The 19,125-nt window shown below is 39.7% G+C and overlaps 1 protein-coding gene across 6 annotated transcripts in view; it reads left to right on the top strand.

The window, feature by feature from the left end:
- The first annotated feature begins 2,762 nt into the window (after positions 1-2,762).
- LOC115206336 (nuclear GTPase SLIP-GC) overlaps positions 2,763-19,125 on the top strand; it is a 44,981-nt gene continuing 28,618 nt past the window's right edge. For 4 of the 6 annotated variants that reach the window (XM_029773193.1, XM_029773176.1, XM_029773157.1 and 1 more), the window contains exons 1-13: positions 7,008-7,048; positions 7,636-7,717; positions 7,949-8,064; positions 9,674-9,763; positions 9,923-10,011; positions 10,105-10,183; positions 10,607-10,655; positions 11,001-11,087; positions 11,581-11,674; positions 12,215-12,431; positions 14,755-14,988; positions 18,202-18,402; positions 18,669-18,929. In XM_029773193.1, coding sequence (XP_029629053.1) covers positions 7,645-7,717; positions 7,949-8,064; positions 9,674-9,763; positions 9,923-10,011; positions 10,105-10,183; positions 10,607-10,655; positions 11,001-11,087; positions 11,581-11,674; positions 12,215-12,431; positions 14,755-14,988; positions 18,202-18,402; positions 18,669-18,929 — 1,590 coding nt within the window. In that variant the 5' untranslated portion in view covers positions 7,008-7,048; positions 7,636-7,644. Of the gene's footprint in view, positions 2,864-7,007; positions 7,049-7,635; positions 7,718-7,948; positions 8,065-8,592; positions 9,174-9,673; positions 9,764-9,922; positions 10,012-10,104; positions 10,184-10,606; positions 10,656-11,000; positions 11,088-11,580; positions 11,675-12,214; positions 12,432-14,754; positions 14,989-18,201; positions 18,403-18,668; positions 18,930-19,125 lie in introns of those variants that run through there. The other 2 variants (XM_029773168.1, XM_029773185.1) reach the window with 2 other exon arrangements.

Genomic DNA, 19,125 nt, shown 5'->3' with positions numbered 1-19,125 from the left:
AGAGTTAGTTAAAGACAAGCCCCACTCAACATGTAGATTAGTGAACCAGATGGACAAACATCACCCAACGTTCATCATCAACAGGACAGTAAATACTTACAACTAGAAAGTGGCAGGAGAAAGTCAGGGGGAAACTGGGCATTAAACTATAAATGATTCTTCAAAAACTGGGTCAAACTTAATGTCAAATCAAAACCAACAGCTCTATTTCCTCTCATCTGCTCCTTCCTCTGGGCGGCCACACCCAGGTTACACATTGAAGTTTGTCAGAAAAAGACAGATATATTCAATTGCACAAACCACACACAAAACACATTGAAATGTTACGGTGCAGAGAACATTTAGATTGATAGATGGTCAGCACCATGAACCAGAGGGAGAGAGTCCTCCAAACACTTCAACTGAAAACTATATTAGAAATAAATATCTTGAAATACTTTAAAAGCTTAAAAGATTAGCACGATGAACCAGAGGGAGAGAGTTCTCTAAGCCCTTCAACTGAGCAAAGACAAAAGCTAGGCATCAAAGTGTGTGTGTGTGTGTGTGTGTGTGTGTGTGTGTGTGTGTGTGTGTGTGTGTGAGAGTCGGCTGTCTCTGACTGGCAGGTTCCCCTCTCTCCACTGGGATTCTCTGCCTCTAGCCCTATTACGGGGGCTGAGTCACTGGCTTACTGGTGCTCTTCCATGCCTTCCCTAGGAGGGGTGCGTCACGTGAGTGGGTTGAGTCACTGACATGATCTTTCCCGGTCCTGTGCCCCCTCGGGCTCGTGCTGTGGAGAAGATCTTCGTGGGCTATACTCAGCCTTGTCTCAGGGTAGTAAGTTGGTGGTCTGATGATATCCCTCTAATGGTGTGGGGGCTATGCTTTGGCAAAGTGGGTGGGGTTATATCCTGCCTGGTTGGCCCTGTCCGGGGGTAATGTCGTACAGGGCCACAGTGTCTCCCCTCCTGTCTCAGCCACCAGTATTTATGCTGTAATAGTTTATGTGTCGGGGGCATAGGTTTAATCTGTTATATCTGGAGTCTTTCTCCTTTCTTATCCGGTGTCCTGTGTGAATTTAAGCATGCTCCCTCTAATTCTCTCTCTCTCCCTCTCCCTCCCCTCCCGGAGGACCTGAGACCTGGGACCATGCCTCAAGACTACCTGGCCTGATGACTCCTTGCTGTCCCTAGTCCACCTGGTCGTGCTGCTGCTCCAGTTTCAACTGTTCTGCCTGCACCTATGGAACCCTGACCTGTTCACCGGACATGCTACCTTGTCCCGGACCTGACATTTACTCCTGAGGTGCTGACCTGTTGCACCTTCTACAACGACTGTGATTATTATCATTAGACCCTGCTGGTCATCTATGAACGTTTGACCATCTTGGCCATGTTCTGTTATAATCTCCACCCGGCACAGCCAGAAGAGGACTGACCACCCCTCAGAGCCTGGTTCCTCTCTAGGTTTCTTCCTAGGTTCCTGCCTTTCTAGGGAGTCCTAGCCAACGTGCATCTGCATAGCTGCTGTTTGGGGTTTTCTGTATAGCACTTTGTGACATCGACTGATGTTAAAAAGGCTTTATACAGTGAGGGAAACAGTATTTGATCCCCTGCTGATTTTGTACGTTTGCCCACTTACAAAGAAATGATCAGTCTTTAATTTTAATGTGTAGGTTTATTTGAACAGTGAGAGACAGAATAACAACAAATAAATCCAGAAAAACGCATGTCAAAAATGTTATAAAATTATTTGCATTTTAATGAGGGAAATAAGTATTTGACCCCTCTGCAAAACATGACTTAGTACTTGGTGGCAAAACCCTTGTTGGCAATCACAGAGGTCAGACGTTTCTTGTAGTTGGCCACCAGGTTTGCACACATCTCAGGAGGGATTTTGTCCCACTCCTCTTTGCAGATCTTCTCCAAGTCATTAAGGTTTCGAGGCTGACGTTTGGCAACTCGAACCTTCAGCTCCCTCCACAGATTTTCTATGGGATTAAGGTCTGGAGACTGGCTAGGCCACTCCAGGACCTTAATGTGCTTCTTCTTGAGCCACGACCCATTTTCAATGCCCTGGCTGAGGGAAGGAGGTTCTCACCCAAGATTTGACGGTACATGGCCCCATCCATAGTACTGTCATTGTTTTTGCTATTCAAGGCGAAAACTGAAAAATAACTTGCAATTTTGGCAACACTGTTATTCTTAGATTTAACAACACTCAATAAAAGAGGCCAGCCAGAAAGCTATTTTATTAAAGTATCAATAAAAGAAAGATTCATTATGCCGCTAAAACCATTAGCTTGAACATGTTACAGCCAAAGCATTATTTAGTTGAATGAAGCAAAAGTTATTGTGTGACAGGATTTTTTACGAGTTTAATTTGTTTTAAGCACTATTGCGCAATCATGGTAATATACTGAGCAAGGTCATTCTATTTTATAGAGGGGAAATTAAGGGTTAAGAATGGCTACCACACTGAGGTGTTTTTTGTACGTTGCATGGTCACTATCTGACACAGCCACAAAGTCATAAAATCTGATTTGAAACCTAACCTAACCCTACCTTTAACCACACTGCTAACCCTAGTGCTTAACCTTAAATTAAGACCAAAAAGCTCATTTTCGTTTTCATGAATTTTTACAATTATTGCCAATTTTGACTTTGCAGTTGGCCCTTCTAGCAGAAACCGCTCAGTTATGCCTCCATGGCAAAACCCATGGCAACCTGCATCACAACATGACAAAGAACAGCCACACCTATAGTATACCCATACTGCTGTACTCCTTTCAACACCACATACTCTTGTTGTTCAGTGTGTTTTGTTGCTAGAGAGCCGTATCAGTAGCACAGAATATACATTTGCCGAACATTGCCTTTATGTGGTAAGTATCAGCATGTTTTTGTTTAAACTTTTCACATATTTCACGATCAACTCTCAGTAGATCAGTGTGGGCTCATTTAAAGGAAAGACATAACTTTGCAGTCATTTCAATTTCCTCATGCAAAAGATTTTTTAAAGACACTGCTTAGAAATACCTGAAATTGCTTAGGACTGCTTTCAGAGTAAGGAAACAAATCAGTAATTTTGAAGAGATTTGCAACTTTATGTGAGTATAAAAATATATATATATTTATATAAGTAGCAACATTTATTACATTATCTTTGATTAGGGTTAAGCTTGGGCTAAATTTATTCAGATTTTGATTAATATGTTAAAAGGTGATAATGAAATGCTAAAATTCCTACAAATGAGAAGATGTTGTAATGTAAGAGATTTGCAACTTTGGGTGCATTCGTAAATTCACTCTAGAGTGTCAGAGTGCGCTCAGAGCGCGCTCTGGGTATTTGTAAATGTATAGCTTTGTCAGATTGGAGTAGCATTGGAGCGTTGAGTGTTGGAGTAGGGTTGATCCGAGCATTCTGACCTCACAATGGCAGTCAAGCACACAAGCTAACTGGCTAAAGTTGGCTAGCTTGTTAGCTACTTACAGACAGTAAACAAGAGAAAAACACTCTCTAAACCTTTTACTCACCCTTGGTAGAGCTGCTTGTGTGTTTTCATGTTATCAAGAGGGTTCATGACTGTAACTGTGTTACTGGCAAACATTTTATTCCATTTTTTATACTGATGTCTACTTATACCTGTCAGATCAACCGAGTTTAGGGCGTTGGTAAATTCCTCAATTATTCTGCACTCTGAAATTGGAGTAGATTGCCAAGGTGAATTTACTAACGCACCCTTTATGTAATGTGAGTATATATACACATTTTAAAAATCATAGTGGCAGCATTAATTAAGTTAACTTGAATTTAGCTTGGGTAATATCTTGTAAAATTATAATTCAATGTTAAAGTTATTGCAAATGAGATATGGAATAGTAATGAATGTTTTACAGACTGTTCTACTATAGAAGCAACCTCCACTCTACTGGTGCGTTGGTTAAACATACAATGGTATTTTTTTCATGGCCAAATCACATTTATCTACTTGGCAGATATGAAACAAACAGACAATCATAATTTCAGTAAAAATATAAAATTCCTAGTTTATGCTACCAAACCAACTTTATAAGAGGTTTTACAAATAGGTTATATTTTACCCAAAAATTCCATGACCTGGGGTAAGGCATTGTTGGCAGAATAGATGGATGCAGTTCGATGCATGATTAATATAATTCACCAATACATTTCTTGGTAGTCCAACAAATACTGCAATCAGGTTGTAAATCACAGCTGGCCTGGTACATTGTTTGCTGCCTCCACCCATTTGGAATGTTTCAGTTTCAATGACTCAATACTTTGGACAAAAACAGACAAATGTAACTAATGCTGGTAATGTGTTAGCTACAGTAGCTAACTATCTAGCTGCTGGGAGGATGTCATGTCATTGGGTGTAGGCAACTTTTACGCACCTTTTCAGTGGCTACAGCTATAGTTGCATGTGTCATTTGGTTAGCTAGGAAGAAATCTGAATCACTTTGCTTGCTAGCTATGGTGAACTTGAACGACTGTTGAAAGATTAGTGGAATCTGTGTGGGTACCTGGACAGGTAGGATGACTGACAGTGAGGGTGAACAGGTGGTCACGGGTCAGGTGACAGAGGAATGGATGAGACTGAGGCAGGAATTCCTTTAACCATAAAGTGGTATATTTACTGAGTAGTCTGTGGATTCATGGACGTACAGAACTTTTGGATTTGACAGAGTGAAGAAAGAGAAAGCAGTGCGATCAGGCGATGGTGATTTCCTCCTTTTATGGAGTGGAGATCTGTGGGACATTTCCACCTGACCTAATTAAAGCGCCCCTGGCCCAGCTGAGTAAGTGGCAATGAATTAAAAGATTATTCCACCAACTCCATGGGCTTTTTCTACAACTGTTATCCACAGTTAGCATATATCTTAGTTGTCAATCAAATGTATTTGGGATCGATCAAATTGGCGAGCAGGCAGGCAAGTTCCCATTCAGTTGTCAAAATGTGGGTTGGAAAATCATGCATTAGCAGGCAAGCTGCAGAAGGACGAGCAGGCACTTTTGATGGCCAACTACAAGCTGAACAAGTTTGAGGGTTTATCTACTGTTCCCTTGTTAGATATTTGCTTATCTCACTCTGGCCAGCATTAGTTGTTGATCTTGTTGTTGTTGACGTGCATAGGCAACTGAGGGAGAGAGAGCCTAACTTCTCATGGTTGTTTGATCAATAGGACTGTAAAGTTCCCAAATGTAATAGGACTCCCATAGTATTTGCAGAAATCCATTCAGGTGTATTTTTGTGGCTTGTGGCCAATGCTTTCTAATTATCTAAAGTTGCACTGTTGCTGTTGCATGTTAACACACAGTCCAGTTCAAAGTTCAGTGTCTATAAATTGTCAAAATGCACTGCTGCTTTCCCACTATATTGCTATAGAATTTTTACAAATGTCTTACTCATTCCCGAAAATTCTATGAAAGTATGAAAACATGTAAATGACAATATCTAAGTGCTTGCTTGTCAGAATATTTTTTTTTTAAGTGTGATATTCTTCTTGGGGTGTATATGAACATATTTTACCAAGGTTTCATGTTGCTAAAACGCTCTGTTCCACTTAAAAAAACGATTCCATATTTTAACTTAACAGAGCCCTCCAACCAAAGCATGGGTTGCTGTCATACCTTTTCCATAATAAACTGCTTACAGGGTAAGGAAACCAATATGTGATTTTGTAATTCAGGTGAACTACACTTTTAACATTGAGGGAACAGCACCATTAGGGAACAGTACCATCTAGTGGTCTGAACCTGGTAATATCAGGATGTACGATAAGACATAAACCTAACAACTTCAATGACTAACTTCTCTGAACAGGGGGAAAAAAACATCACAACATTTTCTGAGAATACATAGACAGTGGTTCCCAGGAAATGGTTCTCCCTAGTGAGGGAGATGATCCTTGTGTATCTCAAGCTGAGACCTTCTGGGCAGAGATATGTGATGTAGTGTGCCCTCTGCAGGTTGGCCCAAGACCCCTAGAGTTAGCAAGTGCAATAATATTAGCCAGCTAGTTAATCGATTTCGTAACACTGAATTTGTATTTTTCCTGTGAATTTTTATTTGTCCAAATTCTTATGACTTCTTCAAATTGGAGGACTAGATATAGGATAAACCCATCTTCTATTCGTTTTTACTTAAAGGGGAAGTTCAGTATTTTAAAATTTAAGTTGAGCTGTTTCCTCACCCTGAAAGTAGTCTATGGTTCGTGACTTAAAGGTGATTTGACCATAGAAAAAGAGCATGTTTCATCAATTCACCAGTAGAGTGGAGGTTGCTTCTATCGTACAACAGTTTTGTAATGTCTGTAAAACATGTATCACTTCCTTATCTCATTTGCAATAAATTTAGCATTGAATTATCATCGTTCATAATTATCATCGTAATCAAAATCTGAATCAAATTTTACCTAAGCTAAACCCTAATTCAAGCTAACGTAATTCATGCTGCCACTTTGAAACAAAAAATTATGTTCATACTCACATTACATTAACGTTGCATAATATCAGGATGGGACATAAACCTGACAAAATTAATTACTAATTTCTCTGGATATTCTCTGCTGCCAATGACTGGAACGAATTGCAAAATACACTGAAGCTGGAGACTCATATCTCCCTCACTAACTATAAGCATCAGCTGTCAGAGCAGCTCACAGGTCACTGCACCTGTACATAGCCCATCTGTAAATAGCCCATCCAACTACCTCATCCCCATACTGTTATTTTTTTTTTAAATGCTCCTTTGCACGCCAGTATCTCTACTTGCACATTCATCTTCTGCACATCTAACACTCCAGTATTTCATTGCTAAATTGTAATTACTTCGCCACTACGGCCTATTTATTGCCTTACCTCCCTAATCTTACCTCAATTGCACACACTGTAGAGCTTTTTTTCTATTGTGTTATTGACTGTACGTTTGTTTATTCCATGTGTAACTCTGTGTTGTTGTTTGTGTCGCACTGCTTTGCTTTATCTTGGCCAGGTCTCAGTTGTAAATGAGAACTTGTTCTCAACTAGCCTACCTGGTTAAATAAAGGTGAGAAATTTTTTTTTTGCTATTCTTATGTTTTTTTTTACCTCTTAATGACAAATGTTGGGTTCTTGTACCCATGCATAGTATTTTCAATGGTCACATAATTGTACTTTTTGGAATTAATTTAGTTAGTTAGTCGGCACCAAAATGTACTGAAATTAGCATCCCTAATGAGAATTAAAAGACAAAACAATATGAAGATCAGAAGTAAAAGAGAAATGAAAAGTGCATGTGTTGCAGAGGTAAATAATACAAAATAATGGTCTTGAAAGGCACCTCAACCTTTCAAATAGTTATAGCAAAGTAAATAGTACAATCATGACATATATTTAAAAAATGAATATGTAGATAAGGGGTGAAAAGACCGATATACTTGCATTCAGAGAAACTTTCCTCTCTTGAGAACAAATAAGTCTCTGAAAGATTATTGCGAACATCCTACAATAACAAAATGGTTAGGATTCACAAGAACATGAGCACTTGATTTTCTCTTTTTCTTTATAGTTGCACATACACCTTTTGGAATAAAGGTAACGTGATATCGCCTACCACAAATATCTAAATTGTACAGTTTTTCTCTCCCTTCATAGTAAAGTCTCATGGCATCATTTGATTTCGTCAGAGACATATTAACTGAGTGGAACCTCAGTGACTTGATTCAGAGGTTTGAAGGTGAAGACATTTGTGATGTGTTATTATACATTGTATAATACATTGTGTATTAATACAATTATTGATTGATTTGATTAAAATAATGTAGGTATTATTGTACATTGTATTATTATACATTCAACTAAAGATTTCACCTCAATTGTAAACATGTATGTTTATTTGTTAATTTGATACAGTAATTATTATTTTATGATATTGAGATGCCTAAAATGTATATTTCCTTAATTTCAGATGAAGAAATTGATGAAGAAAGTTTCCTCTTCCTTAAGGAGAAAGACTTCATCAACTTGATTCCAAAAATAGGACCACGGTCTGCATTTAGAGAAAAGCACAAAGCATTTCTCAAGGTACTTTACAAACTAGGTGTACAATAACTACTGTGACACAGATTATGATTACAGATCCATTGGACGTCTTTCAGTGATGTTCTTATCAGGGGATTAATTGCTAAATCTACAAACTGGCATGTTTTCCAGTCTCTGAAAGACTACAACTCGTGTGGGGAAGTGTCGATTATGGCAACCCCCCGCACCTCTCTGATTCAGAAGGGTTGGGTTAAATGCAGAAGACACATTTCAATTGTACGACTCCCCCTTTCGTGCTCTGGGCATATCTTCCGGTCTAGAATAGCATACGTGACTTTCCGTAACAGGTTAGGGTAATTAACGTGGTAGGTTTGGAGAATTAACGTGGCAGGTTAGGATAATTAGGTTTAGTTTAGGAATAGGGTTTGCTAAAATTGTCCCAACGCAACTCGAACATACCTAGCTACAACAAGGCCTGAGAACAGTCTAAAGTTTCCAGCTAATCATGCGATGCTACGGCAGAGCGGCGACAGACAGGAAAGGGAGAAACCTAGTCAGTTGTCCAACTGAATGTTTTCAACTGAAATGTGTCTTCCGTAATTTAACCCAACCCCTCTGAATCAGAGAGGAAAAGCAGCTAGGATTAAGTTATTTCAGAATTCTGCGCGTAAAAATGTACACAGGACGTTAGTGATTTTTATTAAGATGGGACAGGAAAGTTCCAGGGTTATAGAACTGTTGCTGGGTTTCAAGACAGGACGGGAAAAATAGACAGGACAAGATGGGACAGGAATGAATATTCGCTCCCATGTCAACCTCTAGTGAATACAATGGCATAGGCGAAATTGATTGACAGTGTGCATCCAAAAGATTGCTAGCTATATGATTTAGCTGGTGGGTTACTAAATTCAATACTGGACTGTAACGTTAGCTAGCTAATTTACCTATTCCAGCGAATGTTAAGTTACTTCTAATCAAGAATCTTCCATTTTGTTGTGAAGAGAGAAAAATAGGGTACAGTGTCCCATCACTTCTCAGCTGTCGACTAAATGGATTCCGTTCAGCCAGAAAATCCCTCTGATAATCTTTGGTCACCGCAAGCATCATTCTCGATAGCCGCAAAACACTGGCAGCATCGGGGTAAATCTTTGGTAGGTAGAACAGTGAAAGATAACTAATGTTCACGGTTGTTTGTAGTTAGCACAGCCAGACAGAACAACACACGATCATGATGACAAACGTTAGTGAAAAACAAACATTAAAAAAAATAAAATGCTACAGTTCGTTCTGAGATTACTGTGCGTTAGTCGTTTGAAGTAAACAATGCCATCAACCAAGGTTGTGGTCACGTCCCATCTACCTAGCAGGGCGGGATCTGCATTTGCTATGAATGCTGGACTTTGTGGTGCACTATGAGCAGACGAATTTCCCGATTCTACCAGTGAAATTAAAATGCGCTTGTTCTAGCTTGTGGTTTGGATAATGTTGATGTTTATGACAAAAACGTAATGTTGTTAATATATTGCACGAACACCATGTGTATGTGACCAATATCATTTGATTTCATTTGTTGTAACTAAAGTCTGAACTGTTATTTTACCATTCTTGTTCTTTGCCTAACAACTTAGAGAATTGTATTTTATAACTGCAGAAACAGAAGCAACCCGATGATGATAAGAACATTCAAGCGGCCATGTGGTCATCAGTATCCATTAAGGCCTCCAAGAGTTCCTCAGAAAATGTACAATTTTTACCCCCCTATATAACCATTTACTGTACATGAAACCTCAGCCCTAAAGTACAATTATTAACTAAACCAAATGTATAGTTGTTTTATTTAGATCAGCATACAGACCTTTATATTTGTCACCCTATAACTCAACACGGCTTCTGTCCCCAGGTTACTGGTGAGATGGTCAATCAAGAGGCTTGTCAAAAGGCCATCATAAAACCCAGAAATCAAACTCCTAAACGATCAGAGACTAAAAGGTAAGAAACACATAATTTCTTTATTCATCACTGACTACATATAATGTCCCATTGATGTCAACAAAATTACAATTGTTGTGAGTCTGTCGCCAGGTCATTGGTTAAACTCTTAGGTACAGGAACTGTGCCCACAACGAACACCTCTGGAGTGGGGGAAACAGTGTATGACCAGGTGGGTAAAATCTAGATCTCATTTGTCCGTGGTCACAGCTAAGGCATCACTTCTTGGCACAACTTGGATAGTTTTTAGGCCATTTTACAGAGATTAACTATCATACATTAGGATAGCAGAGCACTCCACGGGGACTAAAATAATACATTAAGATAATAACAATCAAATGTATTTAGCAAGCGCTTTCTCATAGTCACAACACTATACAACATAGCAAACATCTAACCTATAAACAACACCAGTCAGTGAAAACAACATACAGGAAGAAACCCAAATTATTAATAAAGAAAATGCATCTCAAACTATAGCAAGAAAAGCACAGATAAAGGCTACATAGAACGATAACAATTGTGATACGTTTGTGTTGTAAGGTTGTGGAATGATTCCTTTGTTAACCTGTTGATTATCTATGTTTTTCTTCAGAGTGAACCCTCAACCAGTAAAATACGCCCTCTTCAAGTGAATATTCCAGGTAAAAAGCACAGTTTCAGATCTCCACTTACAGAAAAATTATGCTTAAAATACTAGTTTTAGAAAATGACAAGGAGAAAAATGTAGTGATACTATATTTCCAAAACAAATAATACAACTCACTCAGTTAAGCATTGAATTATGAGATACTTTACACTTGAGTTGCATGTACCCTTTGTACCCTTTACCATATGCACACAGTAAGTGGATCATCTGAAATTATTTTTCACCGACTGATGCAACTCATATGCATAACAGCATTGGCTATAACGAGATTGGAAGATCTGTGACTGCTGTTGGATGATTTGTGCATTAATTAATAAAATACGTTTCCAATTGTTTCCAGGCAAAAGGAAATCTGATGAGGCCCATGCAAACAAACAAACAAACAAACAACAACGTGTTGCTGCGTCCAGAATAACTGAAATATTTGGTAGGTGGATGATGGTGTTTATATGGACCACAATCATTTTAAGAAACACTATTTTAATTGGAAACCATTTAACATGATGTATTGTAGACATTCCTAATTGAGAATCCTACATATGTACATGACTGACAGTTCACTGTTCACTGTTTACACTTTGCACAGTTAGGGAAGCTACAATTACAGTTGACTGTAATATTTCAAATGTTTTCAGAACTCAAAAGTGGTGTTATAGAGTCCAGTGCTCTGCTCTTGTAGCCATCCCTCTAACAGTAGTAAATATATCGTTATTTGAGTGAAGTACTCCTTTAACTCAACACATGCTGTAAACTCTTCTAACATCAGCACACAGCAACATTTTATCTCAGTTTATGATATAGCAGATCTGAATGCCACTGTGCATTCCTCGATTTTTCCATGTAATATGTTTTCCACCTTTATAAGCATGTTGACACAACAAGGTTATAGCTGGTTGGTGACCTGTGTTTAACTCTGCCAGAAACTGAAACCAAGACAGAGGTGAAGAAGATCATGCAACGTGTCGAAAGCAAACTTGATGATCTGCCTTCTTCAAAACTCATTGACTTCCTCAGGTATGCATAATTAAAAAACATTTTTTACCCCTTTTTCTCCCCAATTGGTAGTTACAGTCTTGTCCCATCGCTGCAACGGGAGAGGCGAAGGTAGAGAGCTGTGTGTTCTTCGAAACACAATCCTGCCAAGCCGCACTGCTTCTTGACACAATGCTCGCTTAACCCGGAAGCCAGCCACACCAATGTGTCGGAGGAAACACTGTACACCTAGTGACTGTGTCTGCGTGCACTGCACTGCGCCTGGCCTGCCACAGGAGTCGCTAGAGCGCGATGAGACAAGGACATCCCGGCTGGCCAAACCCTCCCCAAACCCGGACGATGCTGGGCCAATTGTGCACCGCCTCATGGGTCTCCCGGTCATGGCCGGCTGCGACACAGCCTGGGATCGAACCAGGATCTGTAGTAACGCAGCTATCACTGCGATGCAGTGCTTTAGATTGCTGTGCCACTTGGGAGGCTCCAGGTATGCATTTTTAAATGTGGAGGGATGCATACAGGCCACTAAATTGCTTTAATTGTTTAATCTTTCATTTCTAACAGAGGTAAAATCCAAACGCTGGAGAAAGACAAAAAAGAGATAGTGGGTGTTTTTGGGAAGACTGGAGCTGGTAAGAGCTTCTTGATTAACACCATCTTGGGTGAGACAAAATTGCTGCCCTCTGGAAACCAAGGGGCATGCACCTCGGTCATGATTCAGGTGGAGGCCAATATGACAGACTCGAAGTACATCGCAGAGATTGAGTTCATGACAGAGGAGGTAATAGCATCCGTTTCATCTGTTTATATCCTAATCTCACAATGTTTTGGAAGTGGTGTCATGATGAACAGTACATTTAATGAAATGCAACTAAAACTAAGATCTGAATTGAGGTCTGTCATTGACCCAATTGACACCTTGCATTAATTTAAAAGAAGAAGCAACGATAAAAGAAACATCGATACAAGGTAGCCTAACATTGCAGGCAAACGTGTAACGGCTGTCGGGAGAGAGAGTAGACCAAGGTGCAGCGGAGTTAGTGTTCATCATGATTTTAATTTAATAAAGAACACTACACAAAACAAAACGAGAAAACTGACAGCCAAACAGTCCTGTCAGGTGCAAAAAACTCAACAGAAACAATTACCCACAAAACCCAAAGGAAAAACATGCTCCTTATGTGTGACTCCGAATCAGCAACTACGAACTTCAGCTGTGCCTGATTGGGAACCACACACGGCCCAAAACAAAGAAATAAATAAAACCTAGAAAACGAACATAGAACGCCCACCCAATGTAACACCCTGGCCTAACCAAAATAAAGAACAAAAAACCCCTCTCTATGGCCAGGGCGTTACAAAACGGCACAGATTTGAGGGGCATTTTCTTGCTATGTGCACTGGTCCTTTGAAATTTCAATTCCAGGTTGCACATATAAAAATATTTAAGGGCATATACGGTTTGCTCTACCCATATAGTCATGTCAAGCATATGAATGGGGAGCTGAATTCACTGATTTAGCCTCGTTTTTTTGCCTGCTCTTTGAGTAACCATGAGCAAGAACTTTCTTGGGGGTGCTGTTGGATGTGGGTGTGGTATGTTCGATATAGCTTACCGTTGTGTGTTCCTCTTTAGCCTGTAGTTGAACTATCCCAAATATACACTGTACCAACCGCGTGACGCAGCATGATAATGTGAACATGATTGGTCAAGAATCCCAAGCTCTGAGTGAATTTTCTCCTTTGTATGGTGTCTTTGATGACTGTCGTGCTTGTGATGCTAATGTTAGCTCACGAATGTGAGGATGTTTGATATAAGGAAGAAGTCTCGTTCTTTCAACATAACATTGTCTAATTTGTTGTCTCATCAAGCTAGTCCTGAGATTCTGTATACTAATGCCTCAATTGGTTAGCTCTGCTGTCTGTACAGAAAAGGGTGTGTGGTATGATGATTAATGCTACAATCGGGTCACTTGCAGCTGTGCTCCGAATAGTTGATTATTAGGTTTGGTTCCAGCTGTGGGCATGTGGGCAGGGTTGAAATCTAAACCCAACCCAAGGAAAACTGTTACGCACCCTATATTCCTTTCTCAAATCTCTGTTTTGGAAGATACTGACCTCATGAGGAGGTGAAGTCACTGGCAAAATGGCCGTGTGCTACACAGCGCTGAGGTTGCCTAACAGCTGGATTCATCGGCAACGTTGATCTATGGACACATTTTAGGCGGAAAAGAGGGCGTGAGCACAGATTGTTATGCTAATCAACACCATCTACACAGGAGGTGTGAATTGCAGGCAATTGCCACACGCCATGTGTTAGATTTGGCATTTTTACAGAGCGGCCTACACGAGCTATTAGAGTTAAGTGCCTTGCTCATGGGCACATGGGCAGTTACTGGCCCAACCTCTTAACCCCTAGGCTACCACCCAGCGCACTAAATGGAAGCAATTAGCCATTAGTAAAAAAAATCAGCAAGTCACACTAATCATCCTTTTCCGAAATAGAGGAAACAGGGTGATAGCATGTTGCAGGTAGTAAGCCAGCAGGGTTTGTGGAGCTGATGTTCCATGGTATATGTAATGCTTTGGATATCTTTCAACAATGAGATCCCTCTGATGCTTTGGAAGCTCTCTGCGGACCATGGCTTTTGCTCTGAAATGCAACTAAGAAAATGTCAGGAAAATCCTACTAGAACATCTGAACTTTATTTGTGATTAATCAGAGTCACTTTAAATGATGGCAGGTGTGTAATGACTTCTATTTAACATGAGTTTGAATGTGATTGGTTAATTCTGAACACAGCCACATCCCCAGTTATAAGAGGATGTGCACACTTATGCAACCAGGTTATTGTAAGGTTTTTATTTTTCATTTTTCCCCCTCGAAGATTTCAGTTTGTTTTTCAATTGAATTGTTCACATTATAAGTCACATTAACAGTAGAAAAAGTTCTGACATGATTTATCTTTGTCTCATTCTTTTACATCACAAAAACCTGGCATTTTAACAGGGGTGTGTAGACTTTTTATATCCACTAGCTTCAAATGAAGATTTAAGTAGAGAGTATGCATTACACATTTGTAATGGTTTTACATTTTTATTAGGAATGGAAAGAGGAGCTATTGTCCATCTTAAGAGACAGATCTTACAAGGATGGAAATGATGAAGACCATGAAAGGGATGACGACGATGATGGCGATGATGATGATGAAAAGATATCAGCTTTGTATGGAAAAGATGGACGTGGGGCAACCTTAGAAGAACTAATGGACAGGAAGCACTTCAGAGAAAATCCAGAGTTTCGTTTATCAGTCAAGAAAATATTTCTATGTGACACAGTAAGTTACTGTCATGCTAGTTCACTTCTGTGAAGATTGTGTGCTTTGGTGAAAATCATTTGTTAAAAAAATCCTTTTAGGTCGGCAACCACATCTGATTGCAAATTATATTAAATCATGTATTTATTCCCTTACCAAAACAACAGGCTTCTGGCAAACAGTTCTATCAAACCTTTGGCCAATTTGGCGCAAATTTGCAGCAAGCTCATATTTTCACATGCAAATTAGTTTTGTGGCAAACTACTGCAGCACATTTGCAGCGACTTATGAACTTCTGGCAAACAATTCTGGGAAACTTGTGGCAAGAATTCAACTGTTTGCTGCAAACACAGTATAAATATGCAAATTAGACTTTTGTTTTTTGGTTACTATGTGTTAACATTGAAATGTTTTATCTACGTAAACCAAATCACATTTAACTTGAAAAGCTTCTCACAGAAAACTAAAACAAACATACCATAATTTCCAGACTATTAAGCGCACCTGAATATAAGCCGCACCCACTGAATTTAAAAAAAAAAAGGATTATTTTGAACATAAATATGCCGCACATGCCTATAAGCCGCAGGTGCCTACCGGTACATTGAAACAAATGAACTTTACACAGGCTTTAAGGAAACACTGCTTGCAACAAAAATAAATAGGCTTTAACGAAACATGGCTTGTAACAAAAATAAATAGGCTTTAACGAAACACGGCTTGTAACAAAAAAATAAAAATTAGCAGTAAGCTTTAGTTGTCTTTTTGCACTGAGTCAATTCCTCACGCTGCTGTTTCCAACGTCTTATCATCGACTCATTAAGACCAAGCTCCCGTGCAGCAGCTCAATTTCCTTTTCCAACAGCCAGATCAATTGCCTTCAACTTGAAAGCTGCATCATATGCATTTCTCCGTGTCTTTGCCATGATGAGGGTGACAAAATGACTACCGTAATCAGAATGATGGGAAGTTTGAGAGCGCTCGATTTAATCTAAACAGTAAACAAAAAAGTTGTTTGACCTTAACCCGTTCGGCAATTTCATTGGTCTAATGAAAGCTTCATGCCGCCAAAAAACTGAGCACATCACAGAATGTGTTTTTTTGGAGAAAAGAAATTTGAAAGCGGGAAAAATCCATATATTAGCCGTGTCATTGTTTAAGCCGCAATGTGCAAAGCGTGGGGAAAAAGTTGCGGCTTATAGTCCGGAATTTACAGTAGTAAAATTACTAAATGTACTAAACATGTATGCAATGTCTTAACAGAGAAAAATAAATCCAATACAACTTGAAGTCAGCATGCTAATGAAGATAAGAGCAAAGACCGCATATTTTGCAAATAAATTGTTTATTTAGTATTTTTATGTACAGTAGCTACAACATCTACAGTGCCTTCGGAAAGTATTTAGACCACTTGACCTTTTCCCCCAAAAAATGCGTTACAGCCTTATTATAAAATTGATTAAATTGTTTTCTCCCCCCTCATCAATCTACACACAATACCCAATAATAACCAAGCAAAAAAATGTATTACAAATAAAAAACAGAAATATCACATTTACATAAGTATTCAGACCATTTACTCTGTACTTTGTTGAAGCACCTTTGGCAGTGATTACAGCATCGAGTCGTCTTGGGTATGACGCTACAAGCTTGGCACACCTGTATTTGGGAAGTTGCTCCCATTCTTCTCTGCAGATCCTCTCAAGCACTGTCTGGTTGGATGGCGAGCGTTGCTGCACAGCTATTTTCAGGTCTCTCCAAAGATGTTCATCCAGGCTCTTGCTGGGCCACTCAAGGACATTCAAAGACTTGTCCCGAAGCCACTCCCACATTGTCTTGGTTGTGTGCTTAGGGTTATTGTCCTGTTGGAAGGTGAACTTTCGACCCAGTCTGAGGTCCTGAGTGTTCTGGAGCAGGTTTTCATCTGTACTTTGCTCTGTTCATCGATCCTGACTAGTTTGCCTCGATCCTGACTAGTCTCCTAGTCCCTGCCGCTGAAAAACATCCCCACAGCATAATGCTGTCACCAACATGCTTCACCGTAGGGATGGTGCCAGGTTTCCTCCAGACGTGACACTTGGCATTCAGGCCAAGGAGTTCAATCTTGGTTTCATCAGACCAGAGAATCTTGTTTCTCATGGTCTGAGAGTCTTAAGGTGCCTTTCCTCAAACTCCAAGCGGGCTGTCATGTGCCTTCTACTGAGGTGTGGCTTCCATCTGGCCACTCTACCATAAAGGCCTGATTGGTGGAGTGCTGCACAGATGGTTGTCCTTCTGGAAGTTTCTCCCATCTCCACAGAGGACCTCCAGAGCTCTGTCAGAGTGACCATCTGGTGCTTGGTCACTTCCCTGACCAAGGCCCTTTTCCCCGATTGATAGGTTTGGCCAGGCTCTAGGAAGAGTCTTGGTGGTTCCTAACTTCTCCCGTTTAAGAATGATGGAGGCCACTGTGTTCTTGGGGACCTTCGATGGTGCAGGACTTTTTTGGTAGGGCAAAACTAACGAAATCAGGGAAATCAGACAAAGGAATATCTTTATATAAATCACATAGGGGGAGCCCTTTCAAAGTGTTGACCCTACACATCTCTCAAGACAACTGGAACACTGGGCTCACTCTTAAATATCACCTGGGCCAGCACAGCTGAAACACCTTCCCAGTAAAGAGATGGCAACCAGCACATGTGTAACACAAACTGACTAAGAAGGTGACACCAATGGGCGCGCCCTATGCGCTAACATGCTAAAGTCCAACCTCAAAGCATAAATGGAAAAAACAAAGTTTAAGTGCTAAATTAGACACTCACCAGCCATCTTTGGTAGGTAGCTAGCTAGATAGCTTGGTTTCCATTTTTATACAGATTTGTCCTAATCCCCTTGATTGGTCATCAATGGATACAGGTCTTGAAACTCATGTGCTCACCAGAAGCGGCTTCTAGTAAACTGTTTGCTGCTAGTGGGAATAAATATTATTGTGGCCAAAGGTTTGCCACAAACTCACCACTAGTAGCAAACATTTACAAACTTCTGGCAGCATTTTGTTGCACACTATGTAGTTTGCAGCAAATTTGCCACAAACTTGCTGGAAGTTTGCCGCACAAATTCACTTTTGTAAGCGATTGCAGGAAAATATGGAACTACATGTTTTAGGCTCTTTGATTTTTGTCAGTGTTCTTTTGGAGAAAATAACTTAGTTTTTTCATCAACGCATGTATTGATGCTTTATTACAATTGCAGGCTGAAGAACTCTCTGAAAAGATAACTTGTTACACACGGAGTGACACACAGAGTAATACATTTAAAAGACAGTATTGGCCGCTTGTGAAGTGTATTACCATCAAGGTGCCAAACTCCAAAGACCTGCTGGAGCATGTTGTGCTGGTTGATCTTCCAGGCAATGGAGACTGCAACAAGAGCAGAGATGAGATGTGGAAATCGGTAATTATTTACAATTCTTGTTGATGATGATTCGATATTCTATTTCGAATTTTATTCATACAACTTCTAATTTGGTTGATGTTAGATCAATATCATAGGTACAGAACCAAGTGTCTGGCTATATCTATGTATTTGAGTTTATTTATATTTATGTTCAGTTGATTAAACATATTATGTAGGCCTATGTATGTTATTCATATTATGTGTATTGTGTATTTTACACCTTTAATGTTGGGATGTTTTAAGTTAATGTTACACTTCTTCAGTTTGTTGGAAACTGCTCTGCTGTGTGGATTGTAAGCGACATTGCACGAGCAACTTCAGAAAAGGAATCATGGGACATTTTAGACAGCACCGTTAGCCTCTTTGGACCTGGTGGAGAATGTCGAAGCATCAGTTTTATCTGCACCAAGACAGACGACATTGAGGAGAATCAAAAGGCTGATGCACGTACCTGTATTTTGAGAAGAAATGAAACAACCAAGAGGCAAGTGAGGGATAAATTCAACAAACAAAAAGAAATTAAGGTAAGTTATGTCTGACATAAAGGAGCATTCTGTGACTTGTCAACATGCTCATACTGTATGTTGTAGTGGTGAAGATATAGGAATTTCATGGAATTACATGAGAGCAAGATTACATTGTACACTAAAGCTTTTCATTCGACATTTGTGTTGTCTAATATACAAAACAAACAATTTAGTAATAGGTGCTTATTTGTAT

The sequence above is a fragment of the Salmo trutta genome, chromosome 1 (assembly GCF_901001165.1).
Source record: "Salmo trutta chromosome 1, fSalTru1.1, whole genome shotgun sequence".
NCBI classification, from domain to species: Eukaryota; Metazoa; Chordata; class Actinopteri; order Salmoniformes; family Salmonidae; genus Salmo; species Salmo trutta.
Note: the sequence above shows the minus strand (reverse complement) of the source record. Positions and strands in the feature narration are given on the sequence as shown.